This window comes from Leopardus geoffroyi, chromosome D1 (genome assembly GCF_018350155.1).
Source record: "Leopardus geoffroyi isolate Oge1 chromosome D1, O.geoffroyi_Oge1_pat1.0, whole genome shotgun sequence".
Classification (NCBI taxonomy): Eukaryota; Metazoa; Chordata; class Mammalia; order Carnivora; family Felidae; genus Leopardus; species Leopardus geoffroyi.
Genome location: NC_059329.1, coordinates 1,212,300 through 1,231,916, shown reverse-complemented (window position 1 = coordinate 1,231,916; position 19,617 = coordinate 1,212,300). Strand labels below are relative to the sequence as shown.

Below are 19,617 nucleotides of genomic sequence, written 5' to 3'. Positions count from 1 at the left end.
GGAATATTTTGAGGTACTCATGATTCTGGGGCAGGCAGTTCTCAGCTCAAGAATTTGGAAAGAAGTGTAACCTCTCCTCTGGCCAGGTGTCTTTCTTTCTAATGAACATGTTGATATTGAAGTATATATAATGTAAATACAGATAAACGCACAAATCCTAAGTGTTCCTATCCGTGAGTTATCACAAAGTTAGCAATTCCATGTAACTCTCACCCAGATCAAAAAATAGAACATCACCAGGTACACAGCAATCAAGACCCTTTGATCACTGCTCAAGTCTGTGTCAGCTCAGTCCACTTGAATCAGAGCCTGAAACAGGAAGACTGGGAGAGGAGTGTTCTCAGGAGAAGAGTGGACACAACATTTGAGAGCGAGGAAACAGCTACAGAATATGGTCCCAGATTGCTCCAATCTAATGATTCAAAACTTGAATCACAGCTAATCCCATCTCAAGGCAAAGGGACCAGCTTTTGTACCCCTGTGTCCTCAGTCATCAGCCGAGGTCTGGTTTGGGGGGGTGGGGAGGATGCATAGCTCCCAGGCAAGATGGCTTCTCTCTGGCAAAGAAATGGGACAACTGAGAATTGCAAGCCACCAACCCTTGAAGAAGCAGGAGGATGGGCACACTGGTGCTAATGGGGGTCTGGAGACATGACCAACCGTGTGTCCAGTACATTCTCCATTTCCCAGAGGCAACCCTCATGCTGACCTGGAACATCTGAGATTAAATCTGCCTGTTTTTGAACTAAATTAGATCCAGTATATATTCTCCCGTATCTCCCTTGCTGTGTTCAACATCATGTTCCTGCACTTCATCCACTGATGACGGACTTTGATTTGTGACCATTTGGGGGCTCTCATACACTACTGCTCTTATGTAGGCACTTCTGTTGATTTTATACCTAAGAGTGCAATTGCGGAGTCATCCAGATTCCCCGTGCAAACACCCTCTTCAGATTCTCCTTTGGCCTGCTGTCTTGTGTTCCAGCCACAGCAGCAGTGACTGGTTCTGTCCAGGTTTTAAAGCAGCTTCTAAGCCTCTAGCTGTTCTCATCAGGCCTCTGCTTTCTGCTCTGGGGCTCCTGGCCTTTCCTGTTGGTGTTGCATCAAGCACTGCTGTGGAACTCACTCAGAACACAAACAGTCTGTGCGAAGAGCAGTCACTCATGGAACAATCATTGTACCAGTGCGACAGACACAGATGAATAAATGGGTCTCCCTCTTTCCTCAGTGGGATGTTCCTAAGATGGATTCCAAGTGGGTCCTTGGCGCCAGTCTGAGCAAGATATTTCTCATCTCTGCCTGGCTGACAATTCATCTTTGTATTGTCTCTTCCACTTTCCCTGTTTTGCTCTCCCCAACCCTCAATCCAGCCCTCCCTCCACATCACATGCCTTAATAGTCACTTATCTTTAAAATTTTTTTCAAGTTCTGCTTTCTGAAAATACCAGATTAAGTCCACTTGTACTAGAAGTGGGGCAGTGATAACCTTGGTATGTAGTGTCATCACAGTGGTGGAGATTCTCATCTGTGGTTGATTGTGAAGGAATAAAGGTGAATCATGAGTAATGGGTGATCAGTTGGCCATAACACCTGAATGACATGGCAGGAGTGGTGGTTACAGGAAGTGGGGAGCGGGCCGGTTAACCACCCTTGGAATTTGATAAAAAGAAAGTAATTAGTTCGGGGCAGCTAAATGTCAACTGAAGAGCCACTGTGAAAGTCGAAAGACATTAATGACATTTACGAAAATTCTCATCTATTGCAGGCTGTGCTGAAAATCAACCCCAGATCTAATTGCAAATTTGGGCACTTCCTAGCTGGAATAATGGGGGTACCAATCTGAAAATATGGAACACCTAAATTCTCCTGAAAGTTCCACATGGGCAGCAGTCCCTTTGCCAGAGGAAGGCAACGTCCCCTTGCATAGGGAATCAACAAAGCCCTTACCCAAGTCAGTACCTCACAAGATAATGTTCATCCTCCTCTCAAATTCCTTCCCTCACTAGTTCCCAAGCAAATAACTAGGGTCAGGTCTCAGCATAGTTCAAATTCTAGCTATGGCAGGAAATTGCTTACAAACCAAAGGCATTAAAGGATATGGCCCTTGAGTGCCATCAGGAACTAGGGGAACATGCGTGAGAATGGACTTTAAAGGCATTGGACCAGGGTGGGAGGATGTAAGCCTGGACTGAGAAGAATTTATTAACATGGTGCCCTCATTCTGGGCTCAAGAGTCAGTTTTCTGGCAAGGAAACTGGGACATTGTCCAATACTCAGCTGATGTAAAGTCTCTAATCTTGAATGCAATGATGTCCTCCAGTGTATGAGGTAGAGATGCCAGCCCTTTTTGTAGCACGGTGTTAGGGAATGAGCCAGAAGGCACAAGGAGATGGGAATCTTGAATGGATTTATTACATGAGATTGGGGGACCCACCCCCAGATCCTTTCTGGTCCAGATGGCTCTCCATTCATTGAGGCTGTACAGAATGCACTAGTGAGGGGATGTACTGGTGTCTGAGATACACCATGATGGTTGCTCTCTGTGGGCTGGGGTGACAGTATGAGGTGTGGCTTGGAATTGGGCTCTCTAGGGTCATAGGGATGCTGCGATTTCAGGATGTGAAGGGCAGGTGTCCCACCTAACCATCAAAGGCAAGGTAAACCAAAGCAACTCTCATTAACATGGAGACTAGACTAGTACTAGAAGGCCTTCATTTCCACAGATCATGTGTTTCTAGCAGTAAGTAGATGAGTACACGGTAAAGGTGCTGCTGAACTGATATTTTAAAAATTAAAAACTGCCAGTATCAGTTACTGCAACAGAAAAATCCTTCTCAATTTCCAAATCTAAAAAGATTTACAAACTCAAGCTCATTGATTGCAGAGGAGTCTGGGTCTCCTTGAAGAAGGGTCCTTCTTCATACTTATGTATTTGTATGGCTTAAACAACAGAAGTTTACTTTCTCATGATTCTGGAGGCTATGATTTTTTTGTTGGTTGGCTCTATTTATTTTTGAGACAGAGCATGAGTGGGGAAGGGGCAGACAGAGAGGGGGACAGAGGATCTGGAGCGGGCCCTGCGCGTACAACAGAGAGCCCGATGTGGGGCTCAAGCTCACAAACCAAGAGATCATGACCTGAGCCGAAGTCAGATGCTCATGTGACTGAGCCACCCAGGTGTCCTGGAGGCTGTAATTCTGAGATCAAGGTGTTGACAGGGTTAGGTTCTTCTGAGGCTTCTCTCCTTGGCTTTCAGATGACCATCTTCTCCCTGTTTCTTCCTGTGGTCTCTCCTTTGTATGTACTGGTGTCCTAATCTTCTCTTCCAAATACAGACCCCAGTTATATTGGATTAGGGCCACCCTAATGACCCCATTCTAACTCAGTTGGCTCTTTAGAGACCCTATGTCCAAATTCAGTCCCATCCTGAGGCATGGAGGGGCTAGGACTTCAACATATAAATTTTGGAGACAAAATTCAGCCCACAATACGCAGCCTGTGTGCCTGTGTGTGTGTGTGTAGTAAATTATCCCACAAAAGGACTTGTGTCCATTGACCAAGGTAACTGTGCTCTGGGGAAAGAGAAACATCCAGATTTTTCAAAAACTGTGTACTAGGTCTGAACTGACAATGACAAAGAGGTCACAAAACAGCAACTTGATCTTCTAGTTTAGAAAGGAGCCTTATGATACACCTGAAACTAAGAGTACACTGTATGTTAACTAACTGGAATTTAAATTAAAAACTTAAAAAAAACTAAAGAAGCCTTATGAAAGTTTAATGAACAAAGTTCTGACTCAAGCTCATCGTGGGTCCAGTGGGTCCATGGACACATCCTGTGGCCATTTACTTGGTCAAACTTTCCTCTTGGTTTGCTTACTTGTGGAGTTAGAACCTTATGTGGGAAGGATCAAACGAAAGCCTCTGAAACTGCTCCTCCCTAAATTCTCTGGCAAGATGATAACTTAGAAACACCAAAAAACCAGTACCACATCCTGGAGGATTGCATAGACAGATAATAACGTCAAAGACTTCAAAACAACAAGGAGAGTCGTCCCTATTGCAACTCCATTCGATTTCTCCCTCTGGCCCCGGCACAAAGTGGATGGATCATGGTGGGTGATGGCAGACTTCTGTAAACTTAACCAAGCAGGTGGCATGCCCTGTGGCTATTGTATCAGACACAATTGCTTTACTGGAGCAAATCAACAGAGCCACAGAATCTCAGCATGGAGTGATTTAGGAGGAAGGTTTGAAGATTTCCCTTCTTCTATGAGCCCAGATGCACTTTGAAAAATAGAGTATTTGCTTCTTAGTGTTTTGGTTCGGTTTTAGCCCCAAATCTAACTTTTCTAGTTGGAAGCCTTGGGAGAATTTAGAACTTAGAATTTACCATGATAAGGGGAAATAGTAGCTTTTTTTTTCCTAGACCTCTTCTATGCGTGTTGAAGAGGCAGCATTCTGGCCAAGAAATTGCAGCGAAAGCCAGATCTGCTCTGCTCAACTCTCTGTGATGTTAAGCAAATGATCTGGACTTTCTGAATCTTCATTTCCTATCTGTGACAAAAGAAACATAATGCAGGGTTTTCCTGAAGGCGGACAAGTCTACATCACCCAGCAGAGACCTGTCACATAGAAAATATCAAATAAATGAGAACTGCCTGTTCCTTCCCACACCCTCCTAAGCCCAGAGTTTTTCATCACTGTTACTTGCCTCACTAACAAGTTTCTTTCTACCAAAAAAGTGCACGATACTAATGACCCAACCCAACAATGAACCAGAATCCAGATTGAAAATACAGTAACATTATTTTGCGTATCCAACAAGTATTAATAATAGTGCTTATTATAGGCCACCATGTATAATCATGCCTCTGAATATTTACAAGAGGCACTGAAGCCACAATTCTGAAACTTGTCTAACCCCTGCTTTGACATTTTGCCTCCTTAGCTGATAGTCTTTATCAGGTCAGAAACTTGTTATCTAAAGTTCTTACCTAAATACCAGGAAGGAAATACAATGGGTGAAAATTCAGCAATAAACTATGTTCCCACTCTGCAACAAAGTGCTATTTAAAAGCATGGGAAAGGAAGTGGACTTCTCATTGTCCTCACCTTTGACCCAGAATGATAACCCCAATCTGTAAAAACATCAAGACTTTCCAATGAAAGAAGAAATTGCACATTATTGTAGCTGGTGTCATGACACAGCTCATTTAGGGTTAGGGGTGTATCTGCAGTCTTGGAATCAGAGGTTGCTGGATGTTGAAAATTGATAGGTAACCAGTTTTTCCAAGAACTGGACCATCTCTAAGTGGGGAGCGTCCTACATTTCTCAGGCTTGGTTACAGGACAAGATGAATCATAGACAGGTTCTATCTGGATGGCATCCGTACAACCCCCACATAAGGGTGCAGGCCACACTGAGTCCATCTCTCGCCCACCCCCCCCACCCCCCACCAGTGCACAGGTGGCATCCACCTTAGAGAACTACCCTGTGACTGCACCACTGTGCTCCTCGCTTCCTAAGAGCTGGGGATAAGGAACAGAGAATGGGAGAGAGGAGGGAGGGGAGAATAGCTGTGTGGTAGGGCCGCACAGTACCTACCACCTGGGTCATCCACCCAGCTGCCTTGTCAGTAAGTTGCCCTGAATAAAACTCCACGTGAATGGTGTGCAGTGGCTTGCCTTGTTTTTCGGCATTACAGTGACTTCTCAGGCTGGAGGATACATCACTGGCCTCCCTCCGCCTTCCAGCACCAGAAGGTCAGGTGATGGAGCGGGTGGACACAGACCAAAGGAAAAGCCCGGATTCACAGGACGGTCAGAGCGTTGAGAAGACAACACAAGCTACGGAGGTCAGTTGAAGGCCCTTTCCCAGGTGTCGAGAATGAGAAAAACCAACAAAAAGTGTACAAAGGTGAGAGAAAGGCATTGGGGGCAGAGCCAAGATTCAAGCCGAAAGCTCGTTGATGGAAATGTAAGTTGCAGTGGTTAGGATTCTGAGTAATCACTTATCACTTGTTTGCTGGTTTACTTCATTTTTCTGATACTAATCTACACCACGGCATTGTTTTGAGCATGGGAAATAACACACTTTTAGGGCCTGGCATATCCCTAGAAAGTTTTCTCCTTTCTTTAAGGAGCAGTTCTATACTTGCCTGACCATACACACGCTTTAAGAAGCTTGACAAAGCCACGAACGACTTACAGACAAACCTATAGCGCTCTTCCTGCCCCAGGTCATCAATTCCTTCGCAGTGTGGTGGGTGAGTGGAGGACACGGTACACGCCAGCACCGCTCGTGTGAGGCCTGTGCTCTTGTGTTTCGACAGTTGTAATCACAGCACTTACCACGACATTAATTCTCATTGTGTCATGACCACATCGTAAGATCCATCAACAGGACGCTTGACAGCAATAAAATTGTGACTCAGATAAAGATGAGGACTCCCAGGGTGTGCCCCATCCATGCCTGGGACCATTGCCACGGAGCTGTCAGGCCAACAAGCTTTGTCTGGTAAGAGACTTGTTCCAAGCCTAAAACAACCTCCCTGTGAGTCGGGTTACATCCACCCTGTTTCTACAGATGCCAAAACAGTGGTCCACAAAAATGATACTCTTAAGTCCCACTTAGATTGCTCTAAGTCCCACTGACTTTCTCAAGGCCCCACGTCCCTCATTCTCCAGCTGAGGTCCGTTCCATGCCACTGTGGTAGAGCTGACCCTGTGGCTCCATCAGCCACAGGTGGACGGGACTGGCTCAGGGCACCCCCACGCTTCTTCCAGCTCTGTCTGCCTCGGTGGGGCTTAAATGGCAGGTGGGCTGATGGGTGATTCCTGCACACTCATGAACTTAGACTCCTATCATGTAGAGTTAATTTGTCTGTAGCGAGACAAAATCCTAATTCTACTCTACAAGAATTTTAGAGCTGTCTGTATTAATAGGTTAACTGGGTAAAAATAAGGTATTGCAGACATATGATGTGAAAAACACTGCGTTTGGCTGAGAAAAGGAAAGAGACAAAGTGCTGTTTGTGTGCAGAGGTGAGGGGCTGTATGGGGAGGGTCTGACATCATTCCCCGTGACATATCTCAGTCCGTCTTCTTGCCCTGTGTACTTGCAGACGAGGAACTGAGGAGATTTTTCTTAAAGCCAAGAAGGTAGGAGGTATTTCCATTCCAATTTAATGGGTTTTTACGGACTGGTTTCTGTGAGCGTGTCTTTCCTTCTGAAACCCACAGCCTCCATCCAGCACAAGCCGGGCCACAGGGGAATCAGTACGTGCTCCGTCCTCCCCTCTGCGGACCTTCCTTTCCACCACCTGCTTCCTTCCCAAGCAAGCCCCACCCCAGGAACAGCAAATCCATCTGAAAAGCAGTGGTGACTGGGTTTTACGACTCAAGAAATGAAATAGCTCTTCTAATATCTTCTAGATAACAATGCCTACATTTAGACCAAAGCGGTGTCTGTCCTTTATTTCCATTCATCTACTTCTACCTAACCTGCTTATATTTGAGTTTAAAATACAGTCTTTTTTTTTTTAACGTTTATTTATTTTTGAGACAGAGAGAGACAGAGCATGAGCGGGGGAGGGTCGGAGAGAGAGAGGGAGACACAGAATCTGAAACAGGCTCCAGGCTCTGAGCTGTCAGCCCAGAGCCCGACGCGGGGCTCGAACTCACGAACTGCGAGATCATGACCTGAGCCGAAGTCGGACGCTTAACCGACTGAGCCACCCAGGCGCCCCAAAATACAATCTTTTTAAAAGAAAAGGTCACTGCTTCCAAATGTCTCTACATATGATGTGTTACTAGGCTTTTCAGCTACTTCTCAGGAAACACACAGAGGTGAACAGTCCTTTATTTTTCCTCTTTCCAAACACAGAAACCATTTCTTGAAAATTAATCACGATTACATTACCCAAGTTGAAAAGTTGAAGGGAAGGGAAATTCTGATGTAGACCAAATCACCTTTACCATTTCTTGGAAATTAATCACGATTACATTACCCAAGTTGAAAAGTTGAAGGGAAGGGAAATTCTGATGTAGACCAGATTAGCTTTACATTAAATTTTTAAGAATATTCTTGATGTTCAGATAAAAAAAAAAAAAAAAAAAAAAAACACGAGCATGAATCATGCTCTTCGGATATAAGCACCATCACCCTAGAAAGGGACAGCCCCTGGAGGGTAGACACCCAAGCCAATAGGCAAGATATTTTCCTGAGCTATGAAGCATCCTGCAATCTTTGTGCTGTTTTGCCTGCCAGTCTGCTCTGCTTATCCACTGAATGGAGCAGTGAGGGAAAAGTACCCGAGCATGGATCTTGTCCAGGTACATCGTGATGGCAGCCACTGCAGCCGCTGGCCAGTCCCCCAGGGAAAAGGAAGCTGCCTGCTTGGTCTTGCAACACAAACTAGGCTGGTTTGATTGTCAGTCACTGTGTTGGACTAAGGTAGCATCGGGCACCTCGAGTGCTAGAGGCGGGTGTCCCTACGTTTGAGCAGAGAGGGAAGAGAGGTGCAGGAAGGGAATAGGGACTAGAAGTCTGAGCTCCTCGAGGTTGTAGGAACACACTGGCGGCTGCTTTGGCGCTAAGGGGAGGAACAAATGGGAAGTGCTCGAAACTTCTCTGGCTTTAGAATTTCTTTGGTGGAAATAATTAGGGCCGAGGAACAAGCTCATTGTGACTTTCCAATAATTTCAGGTAATACTGTTCATATTGTTACTCATCATGTTTAGGCAAAAGATTTTATCCCCGTTAAGTCTTGAACCAGGAGTGGAGTCACAGTGTATATTTCTGCCCCCTTCCTGCCTTTAACACCGTTCCTTTGCTCTAGGTGGACAGACGTCCTTTACACTCCCTAGATGGGCTGCTGACTAACTCATGACCTGTTCAATAAAGCCAGTTTGATCTTTTAAATTACTCAGTGAAGTTTTTGTTGTTTAACATCCCACTAGCAATACCTGGAGAACTACTACGACCTCGCAAAGGATGTGAAACAGTTCGTCAGAAGAAGGGACAGCGGACCTGTCGTTAAAAAAATCCGAGAAATGCAGAAGTTCCTCGGGTTGGAGGTGACGGGGAAGCTGGACGCTGACACTCTGGCGATGATACGCAAGCCCCGGTGCGGCGTTCCCGACGTGGGCCAGTTCACCACCTTCCCTGGCCTGCCGAAGTGGAGGAAAACGCACCTCACCTACAGGTAACGGGTCCAAAGAGGTGTTCACATCACACTGTGATTTTACCAAGTACCATCACAGGACAAAATAATGTCTTCAATTTTTTTCTTAAAGGATTGTGAATTATACACTGGATTTGCCAAGAGAGGCCGTCGACTCTGCCTTTGAGAAGGCTCTGAAAGCCTGGGAGGAGGTGACACCACTTACTTTCTCCAAGATTTACGAAGGAGAGGCTGACATAATGATCTTTTTTGCAGTTAGAGGTAAAAAAAAAAAAAATTACACGTATCATTTATCTGGCGCTTACTGGAAAAGGGCATAAAGAAATTCTAAACGCTTGTATTACCATTATTTTTTTTCCCTCTGCCAGAACATGGAGACTTTATCCCTTTTGATGGATCAGGAAACGTTTTGGCTCATGCCTATCCACCTGGCCCTGGTTTAGATGGAGATGTTCACTTTGATGATGACGAGCTGTGGAGGGAGGATAAATCAGGTGGGCACCAGGTTCCCTGGCTGGTTTCAGGAACAACGTCTAACACTATCCAAGAATAGTTAGATCGTTCAGCATGAGCAGTAAGTGTAACATCCTAATAACTAAAATTTGTGATGGTTTGGGTGCTAACAACCAGAAGCACTGGTGTTTCAGTCATCATTGATGAACATTTTCTAATGTCTGCGTTTGCTTCTTTGCTCCCAACAAGCACGATATGGGAGGCACCATTCAATCTTATTTCCACAGCTCAGGGTCCCATGGAGCTTTTTTAGGATCAGCATGTTAACAAATGCTTCTCATTTCTTTAACTAGCAATGACAAAGGTAGAAGGAATTGCACTGAATTGGTTCCAACCTAAAATGTGCCCTGGGGTTTCTTCTTTTCTTTCCATTTGCCTCCTTTTCTCTTAAAAGATCAGGAAAATGCCAGAAAATAAAGGAAATTGTTAAGTCATCTCTTTAAGGAAACATATAACTATCTTTAGATTAGGAGCCTTTTCTTTTTCTAAATTAATTCTGAAAGACTTTAGTAAGTTTAAACACAATGACCAAAATTAACTACATTTTTTTTTGAGGGGCTTCTAAAGTTTGGGAACACACGAACAACTGTTATTTTCAAGGTGGGTCGGGATGTTTGGTGCAAATGCAAAGAGCATCTTTGCTGAGGGTACACACGAGCCGCGAGCAACGATCTTGCTTTATTGGAACCACCATTCTTTTCTGCATAATTGCTTGGAGACTTGCTTAAATAATTTCTACTATTAATTTCAATAAAAATTTTTAGAAGGTAAAGAAAAGCTGAAGCCAGCTGTGTTTGTGCTGCAGAAAGCCGTTATTGGACATATTTCTATTCTAAGCTAGAGATTGTACCTATCCATTGGCACTGACTACAGAAGACGTTTGTTAACCACCAAAAATTGTGTGATTATGTTTGAAGAAGAGGAAGGACAAGTCAGATTAAATCCTCACAGGAAATGACTAGTTTTGTTGTGTAAGAGTGGAGGAACATGGCGAATACCCTGTGATTAATTTGAACTTAGGTTACAGCTGGCACATGTTACTAAATTTGAACAATAACTCACTTTGTATGTGTAGAGACAATGAAGAGTTATCTGTATTGACATGTAGTCTTGGTACCTCCAAAAAATTATTTTGGAAACAATGTTTATCACCGTCAGTCCAGGCGAAATGACCAGGTTTTCCTGGCTAAAGAGAAAACTGGGGAGGAGGAATATGGTGAAACCCTCTCTTATTACATTGACTTCAAGTCAACCTTGAAAAATAATTAAATTTCTATGAAGTATGGAATATGCCAATCAACGAATGAATCCACAAATAAGGAGAATAGTACCACGTGGTCCCAAGGATAGTCACTGGCATGTGTTCATACGTATGTGTTCACAGAACAAACAGCTTTTCGATTCTGAACATTTACGGTTTTTCAAATAGGAACCAACTTATTCCTCGTTGCTGCTCATGAATTCGGCCATTCCCTGGGTCTCTATCACTCGGCCGACCCCACAGCTTTGATGTATCCCGTCTACAACCCACTCACAGACCTGACCCGCTTCCGCCTTGCCCAAGATGATGTGAACGGCATCCAGTCCCTGTATGGTGAGTGATGCTGGAAAAAGGAGGCATTGGAGCTTTGCAGCCATGGTCTTCGGGAAAGCTTTAAAATGCTGCATAAAGCATTTGCAATTCGTCTCAACACACTCAGAGAGTGTTTGGAAAGCATAGAAATCGACGGAAGCATCCCATTTCTCCTCATGTTCAATCCCCACATCTGTTTCCTTTAGGACCTCCCCCTACGTCATCCCCTGATGGCCCCGCGGTGCCCACGGAATCTGTGCCTCCAGAACCTGGGACACCAGCCACTTGCGATCCTGCTTTGTCCTTCGATGCCGTCAGCTCTCTGAGGGGAGAAATCCTGTTCTTTAAAGACAGGTCAGACCAGAAGATTCTATTTCCCTATCTATTCTTTTAATGTACAATGCTTCAAAAGGAAAACAGAAACTTGACAGAAATATTTAAATAAGATATTTCCTCTACACTTTACAATCATTCAGATCTGGTTCTTGTTGCGTTTTATCATCTCCTTAAAGTAGCCTGGATCATTTTTTTTACAGACGTACGAAGGATGATTCTGGGTCACTAGAATGTAAGCCAAGTGAAGGCATGGGGTTCTCTCTGTGTGGTTCACTCTTTGATCCTGGGGGCCTATAACGGGCCCAGGACATGCAGTGTGTAAGGCGAACAACTGAATGACTAATTGGTGTATTTAACTATCATAAACCAGGTAACTTCTACTTCTGGAATTCGAGCCGTACCTTGACCTGGGCTAACAAATACTACTATTTAAATTGATTAATTTGAGAAAAAGTGATATATGTTTCTGGCACAATATTAACATAGCACCTAAAGACATAGAAGGAAAAGTGAAATCTCTCTCCCGTCTCTGACCTAGGTAGTCCCTATTCTCCCCGTAGGTTCAACCACTGCTAACAACTTCCTTTGTCTCTTTACAAAGCTATTCTATTCACATACAAACATAAATGGGTATGTTTTTTCTTACTTTTTAAAAAAATACTAATGAGGGCATAATATACATACCATTTTATGGACTTCTAGAATGGTGGAGCTTATCGATTAAATAAAAGTTACTTAAGAGACAGCCTGTGCAGGAAATAAATCTCCAGGGCAAAGGTGCCGTCTCTGTACCAAGCAGTAAAGACACATCTTCATCCCCAGAGATGGGACGTTTAGAGCCAAGAAGGCTGGGTAAACAACCCTTGCTACTTTTTACTACGTGCTCCCCCAGCCCAAAGTCCGTCGAGGATTCCTTACGAATTAAAGATCCCACAGTTCAGTTCTCCTTGCTCTGTCAATGCCTCACATATTTATGGTTTCTTTGTCTCGAAATTACGACAATTCCCTACGTCACTCACTTCTCTGGGTCCCAATTTCATTATTGGGCCTCCACATGCTTGTAATACAACTTCGGGTTTTTTTCTCTGGTTAATCTGCCTCACATAAATTTAATTCTACCCAAAGGTAGAGCAGAATTCTCCTTCCCTTCAATGGGCACTGAGCTAAGTAGTTATATTACCATGGATTTCATCACCTTGGATCATAGGAAAGAAGATGGCCCAGTACAGACTTCTGAGTTGTCATTGATGGAAAGAGAGAGAATATGTTCTTTTATATATACACTGAAAGGAGAAAAACAATTGTAATTAATTTTTATGTTTTCCAGATATTTTTGGCGTAGAACTCGCTGGAACCTTGAACCTGAATTTCATTTGATTTCCACATTTTGGCCCTCTCTCCCATCAGGCTTGGATGCTGCCTATGAAGTTAATAACAAGGATACCGTCTTTGTGTTTAAAGGCAAATAAGATATAAGAATTTTAAGTTGTTGAAAAAGTTCTCTTGCCAAAATTTCACTGACGTGAATTTTCTCCATTATGTTAAATTTTATATGATTTATTACTGCAAAGACCTAGTGCCAATACTTAGACAAGATGTGTATAAGAACATTCTAAGTTTTGCTTTCCATTATTCAATGACACTGGGGCACCTGGCTGAGCGTCCAAATTCTTGATCTCAGGTCAAGTCTTTTTGTTAAAACAATTTTTTTAAATTTTTTTAATGTTTATTTATTTGTGAGAGAGACAGACAGACAGACAGAGTGTGAGTGGGGGAGGGTCAGAGAGAGAGAGGGAGACACAGAATCTGAAGTAGGCTCCAGGCTCCGAGCTGTCAGCACAGAGCCTGACGTGGGGCTCAAACTCACAAACTGTGAGATCATAACCTGAGCCAAAGTCAGATGCTTAACTTTGGCTGAGCCACCCAGGCTCCCCCAAATTTTTTTAATGTGTACTTATTTTTGAGAAAGAGAGACAGAGCACAAGCAGGGGAAGGGCAGAGAGAGGGAGACACAGAATTGGAAGCAGGCTGCAGGCTCTGAAATGTCAGCACAGAGCCCAACACAGGGCTTGAACCCACGAACAGTGAGATCATGACCTGAGCCAAAGTCTGATGCTTAACTGACTGAGCCACCCAGGTGCCCCTCAGCTCAGGTCTTGATCTCAGGGTCATGAGTTCAAGCCCCATGTTGGGCTCTATGCACTGGGCAGGAAGCCTGCTTAAAAAAAATTCAATGATACCTAAATAATAGAAGCTACCCCACGTTCATGAATAAGGAAATAGTAATAATGTAATGTAGGAAACATAGAGACAGTGTAGTAAAAATGTCAACTTATCTATAAATACAAGATATTTTCCATTCAAATGCCAAAATAGTTTTCATGGAACTTGACAAATCGGTTCCCTAACTTGCGTGGGAAAGCAAAGGCCGAGAATAGCCAGGGTACAGCTGGAGGAGAATGAGCCAGGGAGGACAAGCCAAGGAGGACGAGCCGGGGACGATGGCCGCATGCTGGAACTGGAGTGGAGAACACCGTGTCAGCGTGTTGACACTAACAGGCGGCCAGGACTCTCTGGCCCTTTCTCAGATTTTACACCTGCTGGTTCAGTCTCTTCCACTGTGAATATGCTCTTTGAGTTCTTTTACTTCTGCAGTCAGCGTTGCTAACATATCTTTCTAGGAATGTGTCCATTCCGTCCATTTTCAAATCGACTGGGATGAAGCTTTCTGAGTATTATTTTGTTATTTCACTTATCGCTGAAGTTCTGTTCCCTTTCTCCTTCCTGCTCTTGGGTCTTTGTGCCTCTCTCTTCGCCCATCTCATCGGATAACAGGATACTTAACAATTTCATTCGGCATCTCAAAGGACTCTCAGCTTTGTCATCCTCTCTACTGCATTTTGATTTTCTGTCCACATCACTATTGCCCACGTTTTTGCCGTTGTTGAATGTATTCTGTTACTGTTTTTTTATAACTTCAGTTTGGTACTCCCAGCCCTTTCTTCTTTCCTGGTATAGACATTTATGCCTAAAAATATCCCTTTCTTCTCAACTTTTGATCCACTCCTACAAGTTTTGATGTGTAGTAGTTTCATTGTGTTCATTTTTAAGTTTTTAAAAAAAATTTTCCATTTTTAATTTTTCCCCGTGCTTCAGAGTTATTTGGGAGTGTTTGTAAACATCAAACTGTGTGGGGATTTTTAAAAGTCAGGTGTTTCTGACAATCTCACTTTTATGAGGAGGAAATGAAACCACCTGAAGTTGCATTGGCTACTGTAAATGTTCTCTAACTCTGAGGCGTTGCTTTCACCCGGTAATTTATGTGACATTTATCTATCCTTGCGACGTGCCAGGCAGGGTACTCCTTAGTGTAGTTCAGACCCGAAAGAGGGTCCTATTCCGGAGAGGGCAGCAGGGCTGAAATCGAGCGCGTTAGGAAAGATAAGAGCTGGGATTGAGGGGAGCTCGCAGGTGCCGTGGGGGACAGCGCTGGCCCCGCATCCAGGGCTCAGCAAAGACCCTGGGATGGGAGGCTGGTCAGGATGAGTGCTGAGGGAGAACTTTGTTGTGTGGAAAAGGACCGAGTGTGCAGAGTGGAAAGGCCTTCAAGGAGGAGGGACAGTCTACACAAAGGCAAGAGTACATCTGAAGCTGCCCAGACAGGTGCAGGTCATTCGGGTGAGGCAAGACAGACACACGACAGACTGGTGTTTTAGGTCAGTTACCCTGGCAGTAACGTTAGGGAGGGATTCGGGGCATAGCAGGGGGTGTGATGAACTAAAAGCAGAGAGACTGATGAGCATTCAGTGTCCTGATTCACTCACATTTGGGTGGCTTCCTAGGCTACTCATAAGAAGCACAGTCTGGACTAGTGACCACGCGGGACCCAAGAAAAGTATCCAATAAGTACCTGACTTTGTGATGTGCAGTTACAAGAGGGTTCCCAGGTAGAAACTCAGACCAAGGAGTCGCCAGCAATTGTAAGAGATGACCAGGACCAGTCACTGTAGTTACAAACTGCAATCAACTGTATTATTTATAGATAATAAACATAAGACCCAGAAAGGACAGAGACCAGAGTTAACTACTCATTCATTCATTCACTCATTCAGGGAATGTTTGCTAAATACTATCACCTGGGTGTTGGGTTAGTGGCTGGAACTAAAACCAGGATTTCCTGTTTCCCACAACAATGTGCTAATAGCTTCTCTAAAACCACAAGGCTTCGCTAAAATTTCTTGGCTTCCTTTTTTCAAAAGGAAATCACTTCTGGGCCATCAGAGGAACCGAGCTACAAGCAGGTTATCCGAAAGGCATCCACACCCTGGGTTTTCCTCCGAGCATAACGAAAATAGATGCCGCTGTTTCTGATAAGGAAAAGAAGAAAACGTACTTCTTTGTAGAGGACAAATACTGGCGGTAAGACGCGGTTGGAATGACTCTGTATGGAGCCTGGTTAGGGACGTTAGGTTCTTTCTTTACGGATATCCTCCCTCCAGTCCCACCCTCTAACTTGGTCTAACCTCCAACTTCCTGATTATGAAGAAGACGACTGAGAGTTACCCCACTTCTCAGATACAATACAGGGCTCTCAGAATGGCTGTTCCCCGGGTCATATATCCAGACAGCAGAAGACATCATGAGAGGCCACCTGAGGTCCAGACAGCAAGCCACCATAGGAAGCCCAGGTGTATCAGGCTGTAGAGACATGATCTACAGGGCAAGTGTGATAAATAACCAGAGTTTGTTTCTAGCCAAATGATTAATTCACTTCGCATCTTATGTGTATGCAGTCCTCATGCATTTGCGGCAGAAAGGCACTTGGGCTCTGTGTTGAGGCTCAGAAACTTGACCTCAGACATACAAATGGAGCTCCGATGGAATAGCATGATATCCTTGCCTCTGGAGTAAACGCTGGTTTGTGTGCTAAGCTTACGGTCTGGGAAAGTCGCACATTTTTGTAGTCCTGAAAATGCTTACCACTTCTTTACCCTACCTGAGAATTATCTGGGATTCCACACTGGAGCAGTAACATTATTTTCTACTGTCGTATGCAATGGGGCCTCTGCTTGATGTTGATATCATACTGTCATATGTAATAGGGCCTCTGCACAATGTTGGGCTGTATTTCTTTCACTTGGTACAGATTTGATGAAAATAGCCAGTCCATGGAGCAAGGCTTCCCCAGACTAATAGCTGACGACTTTCCAGGAGTTGGGCCGAAGGTTGATGCTGTATTTCAGGAATTTGGTAAGAAGGCACCCACTTCATCGCCAGTGGGGACCCTATGGGGCATTTTATGGAATCAAAATGATGTGGAGAGTCAATCTTAAAATCATTCAGTCTTATACCCTTTATTCTCTAAATTTTTGAAAATTTTAACTTTTAGCTTACATTTATTTTTCCCGGATACTTTCCAAGTCTCTGTTTCATGCCTGCACATAAAATGAAAGGGTGCCTCCTCACACCGTAGTCAGTATTCCTCGGGTCACTATTTGGTATAAAACCACAAGCAAGTATGAGCCAGGTTACTGATGGCAGGCTGTCATTCTCCTCTCTTCCGTCCCATCCCAGGGGGCCTTGTGTGGCCTTGTGTTGAAGTCTGTAGTTGCCTACATTGAGTAATTCATTTGTAAATAAATAGCAGTCTTCCCTTATGCTCAAAATACACAAAATTCAATTCCTGGTCTTGGCTAGGTGGGATGGTGACATGTGTGCTTGTTCTGAAGGCATTTTGGAGGGAGATGCTGGGGCTCGACAGTCATGAGGCGTGTGATCTTATTGCTAAGGTATCTTGACCTTTGTGCATACAGAGTAGGAAATGACCTCCAGTGCTTTGTGTTGTTGGCCTGATTCTCCTGGGTCCAGTTACCTCCCAACCCGCGCTTTAGGACCTAGAGGGGGAAGTGGGGTATTTAAAATACCATAGAATATTGTCACTATGGAGGCAGTACAATCCAATGTTTTAGAGCCCTGGCTTTGAAGTCAGAAGAGATGGAGTTCTCGCTCCACCTTTCATTAGAGATGTTACCTTGCAGAAATTGCAAAATCTCCCTAGTTATCATTACCCCCATTCGTGACGTCTCACACTCTTGCAGTTAAGAGTAAGCATTCAGCACAGTGGCTGGCGCAGAGTAACAACTGAATAAATGCCGTTCGTTATTAGTTCCCTCTCATTCTGAGCTTTGCATGTTACAAAATTGATTTATTTGAAGAATGTCTCATCATTTTCCTCATCTATGCTTACAGGATTTTTCTATTTCTTCAGAGGACCGTTACAGTTTGAGTTTGACCCGAATGCCAGGATGGTGACACGTGTATTGAAGAGTAACAACTGGTTATATTGTTAAGTGAGAAGTGAAAGAGATAGATTCATTTTAAATGAATCTAATAATTATTCACCTATTTTATTTTAAGTCAGAGGGATGAATTTTTCCTGTGTGTGCAGTGGCCAAAGAAGAGGAGCCTTGCAGGCACTTTCATGTGTCATGGAGCATTTATCTGGGCCACTTCACTTGCTATTGGATTACATTGACTAGAAGTTGGATACATCCATGTACACTAGTCAGAGAACGTATTTCCGTGGGTGTTTTATTTGCTACTTAATAAAAATTTTTATTTTTGACCTGTTCCTTCTTTCTAGAATAATTCATTTTTAATATAAGGACCACAGGGTGGACTGAGCACTTAACAGCTGTTCTGCTGGTAGGTGTAATGGAAACACACGTTCCAGGGATGTGGCATATGGCGGTCATGTACCCTCTCCCATTCTCTCCACCAACAGGATCTTTATTTTTACCTCCCAGATATCATAAGCATTCCTTACACATCTAAGGAAGAAAGAGCTTAGTCCATAGTTGTCGAGTAGGACTGGGTCTGAACAATGTTGGAAAATAGAATTCTAGAATATTGGAGCTTAAGAACCTAGCAAATCATCTACTGCATTGTTATCACTCACAGGCATGGAAACAAAACTGGTTTGGAATCCAGCCACCATTTTTTTTTTCGACTTTTCTCTCCTCAGAGAGTCCCCCTTAAAATTTCTTGAGGGCCCATTTAGTGGTCACGAACTCCTTTAAGTTTTGTTTGTCTGAGAAACTTTTTATCTCTCCTTCTATTTTGAATGACAGCCTTACTGGATAAGGAATCATTGGCTGCATATTTTTCTGATTCAGCATATTGAATATATCCTGCCACTCCTTTCTTACCTGCCATGTTTGTGTGGATAGGTCTGCTGTGAACCTGATCTGTCTTCCCTTGTAGGTTAAGGACTTTTTTCCCTTGCTGCTTTCATGATTCTTTCCTTGCCTGAGTATTTGGTGAATTTGACTATGATATGCCTTGTTGATGGTTGGTTTTTGTTGAAGCTAATGGGAGTCCTCTGTGCTTCCTGGATTTTGATGTGTGTGTCTTTTCCCAGGTTAGGAAAGTTTTCTGTTATGATTTGCTCACATAACCCTTCTATGTCTTTTTCTCTCTCTTCATCTTCCGGGACCCCTATGATTCTGATGTTGTTCCTTTTTAATGAGTCACTGATTTCTCTAATTCTTAAATCATGCTCTTTTCCTTAGTCTCCCTCTTTTTTTCTGCTTCAGTATTCTCCATAAGTTCGTCCTCTGTATCACTGATTCATAGTTCTGCCTCATCTGTCCTTGCCACCATGGCATCCATTGGAGATTGCAGCTCAGTTATAGCATTTTCTATTTCATCCTGACTAGCTTTTACTTTTTTTATCTCCACAGAAAGGGATTCTAATTCATTTTCAATGCCAGCTAGTATTCTGATTATTGTAATTCTGATTTCTGGTTTAGACATCTTGCTTGTATCTGTGTTGATTAAGTCCCTGGCTGTCATTTCTTCCTGCTCTTTCTTTTAGGGTGAATTCCTTCATTTTGTCATTTTAAAGGAAGAAAAGGAATTAATAAGGTAAAAAAATTAAAATTAAAAAATTAAAACAACACACACACACACACACACACACACACACACAAACACACACACACA

At 43.5% G+C, this 19,617-nt stretch overlaps 1 protein-coding gene across 1 annotated transcript; it reads left to right on the top strand.

Annotated features, from left to right (window-relative positions):
- Positions 1–8,102: 8,102 nt before the first annotated feature.
- Positions 8,103–18,205, top strand: LOC123602246 (stromelysin-1-like). The gene is made up of 10 exons (XM_045486601.1): positions 8,103–8,340; positions 8,968–9,212; positions 9,304–9,452; positions 9,560–9,685; positions 11,134–11,298; positions 11,484–11,631; positions 12,941–13,074; positions 15,873–16,032; positions 16,760–16,863; positions 17,863–18,205. The coding sequence occupies exons 1-10, from the start codon at positions 8,236–8,238 to the stop codon at positions 17,961–17,963; spliced, it is 1,437 nt and encodes a 478-aa protein (XP_045342557.1). The 5' UTR covers positions 8,103–8,235; the 3' UTR covers positions 17,964–18,205.
- The last annotated feature ends 1,412 nt before the right edge of the window (positions 18,206–19,617 follow it).

Excerpts from the sequence above, each read along its gene's own strand:
- LOC123602246 (XM_045486601.1), top strand. The coding sequence starts at position 8,236 with ATGAAGCATCCTGCAATCTTTGTGCTGTTTTGCCTGCCAGTCTGCTCT. Across the intron at positions 11,632-12,940 it reads ATCCTGTTCTTTAAAGACAG|ATATTTTTGGCGTAGAACTC; the intron begins GTCAGACCAGAA and ends TATGTTTTCCAG. Across the intron at positions 16,033-16,759 it reads GTAGAGGACAAATACTGGCG|ATTTGATGAAAATAGCCAGT; the intron begins GTAAGACGCGGT and ends CACTTGGTACAG.